This window comes from Phytophthora parasitica, assembly GCF_000247585.1.
Source record: "Phytophthora parasitica INRA-310 unplaced genomic scaffold supercont2.137, whole genome shotgun sequence".
NCBI lineage: Eukaryota > Oomycota > Peronosporomycetes > Peronosporales > Peronosporaceae > Phytophthora > Phytophthora nicotianae.
Window position 1 is genome coordinate 9,367 of NW_008649123.1, and position 1,475 is coordinate 10,841.

At 50.1% G+C, this 1,475-nt stretch overlaps 2 protein-coding genes across 2 annotated transcripts; one reads left to right on the plus strand and one right to left on the minus strand.

Annotated features, from left to right (window-relative positions):
- Positions 1-26: 26 nt before the first annotated feature.
- On the plus strand, positions 27-840 carry PPTG_19598 (hypothetical protein; the record flags this gene model as incomplete). The annotated part of the gene is made up of 1 exon (XM_008918072.1): positions 27-840. One exon carries the CDS (start codon positions 27-29, stop codon positions 738-740), a length of 714 nt encoding a protein of 237 aa, XP_008916320.1. The 3' UTR covers positions 741-840.
- A 265-nt stretch (positions 841-1,105) lies between these two features.
- PPTG_24632 (hypothetical protein) lies at positions 1,106-1,475 on the minus strand. The gene has a single exon (XM_008918073.1). The coding sequence runs from the start codon at positions 1,396-1,398 to the stop codon at positions 1,219-1,221; it is 180 nt and encodes a 59-aa protein (XP_008916321.1). The 5' UTR covers positions 1,399-1,475; the 3' UTR covers positions 1,106-1,218.

Sequence of the window (1,475 nt, forward strand, 5' to 3'; positions counted from 1 at the left end):
CCCAGGCAGTGAATCTGACAATCCCCATGGCAGGACATGCATTGAGTAGCCCCCAGTTGATGGACGAAGCCAGAATCGGATTGGAGACACTGGAACAGCTAATCGAGTCGCATGACGTCATCTTTCTAGGCACAGACTCCCGTGAGAGTCGCTGGCTTCCCACTGTGATCGCCTCGTCCAAGAAGAAACTACTTCTGAATGCAGCGTTGGGCTTCGACAGCTACCTTGTGATGCGTCATGGCGTTCATCCTGATGGTGACGCTACTAAACCATCGCTGGGCTGCTACTTCTGCAATGATATCGTGAGTCCTCGAGACTCACTGAAGGACCGTACGCTGGACCAGATGTGCACTGTAACTCGTCCAGGTCTTGCCCCCATAGCAGCAGCAACGGCGGTAGAACTTCTCGTCGCTGTGTTACACTCCCCTCAAGGCAAATATGTTGGAGCGGAGAAGCCAAGCGATGGTTCTGTTCCCATGGGCTACATCCCTCATCAGCTTCGTGGATTCCTGAATGCCTTCCAGAACATGGTGATCACTGGCGAGGCATTCGACAAGTGCATTGCGTGTGGTTCGAAGGTGCTGGATGCGTACTCTGCTGATTCGCTGGGTCTGTTGGAAAAGGCGTGCAACTCTACGGCGTATTTGGAAGAACTCACGGGGTTGAACCAACTAACGGAGGAGGCTGACTCACTCATGATTGACCTGGAAGACAGCGACGAAGACGGGGATATGATCTAGGCTGATTCAGGTGAATTCATTTACATTTTTATGTATTAGCCGACACTTCCTCGTGTGGTAGCTGTACTCCACTGTCTATCTGATTGTCGAGGAATTTGGTACTCGAACGATGAAGTCGAGTTGTTCATGTCCAGATGTGCGAGTTGATGCAGTCGAAACGCAGCTTCTTGGAAGGTTTCTTGTCGAACTAGTAGCGCAGTGTATCTGCTCGACGTAAGAACATCGCATGGATTCTTCATGTGGGTTGTGCCGATGATACCGCCTGCTTCAGCTCCGACTGATGACGGGGGACTGTCAGCGAATGAATCCCAGCTCAGCATTTGACACTGCTCTTATTTGGGTTTAAGAAGGGGTTGATCTGGTACGTCGAGTGTCTTGAACTCACAGCTAATAGGTCGAGGTCGTGAGTGCTTCAGTCTTGACGATCGCTTGTGTTTCTTTAGTCGCTGCATGATCCGCTGCTCGAATATGTTTCCAATCATCTCGACAGTTGGTGGAGTTTTCTTCCGCCGAAAGCATCTTGGAATCCAGAAAGAGATAACACTATCCTTGTCATTTGACATCGCAACTCTTTGTGATCTTGACGACTTGAGCTCGTGACCACCAGAATGTGAATGGAACACGAATAAGACGCCAACAAACACGTACGCGGGTGCATCTACCGATTCTTGTGCACGAAGATGTGTAAATGGCCAGTCAAACTCGCCACACTGAGCTGAGATTCTGAACTTTTGG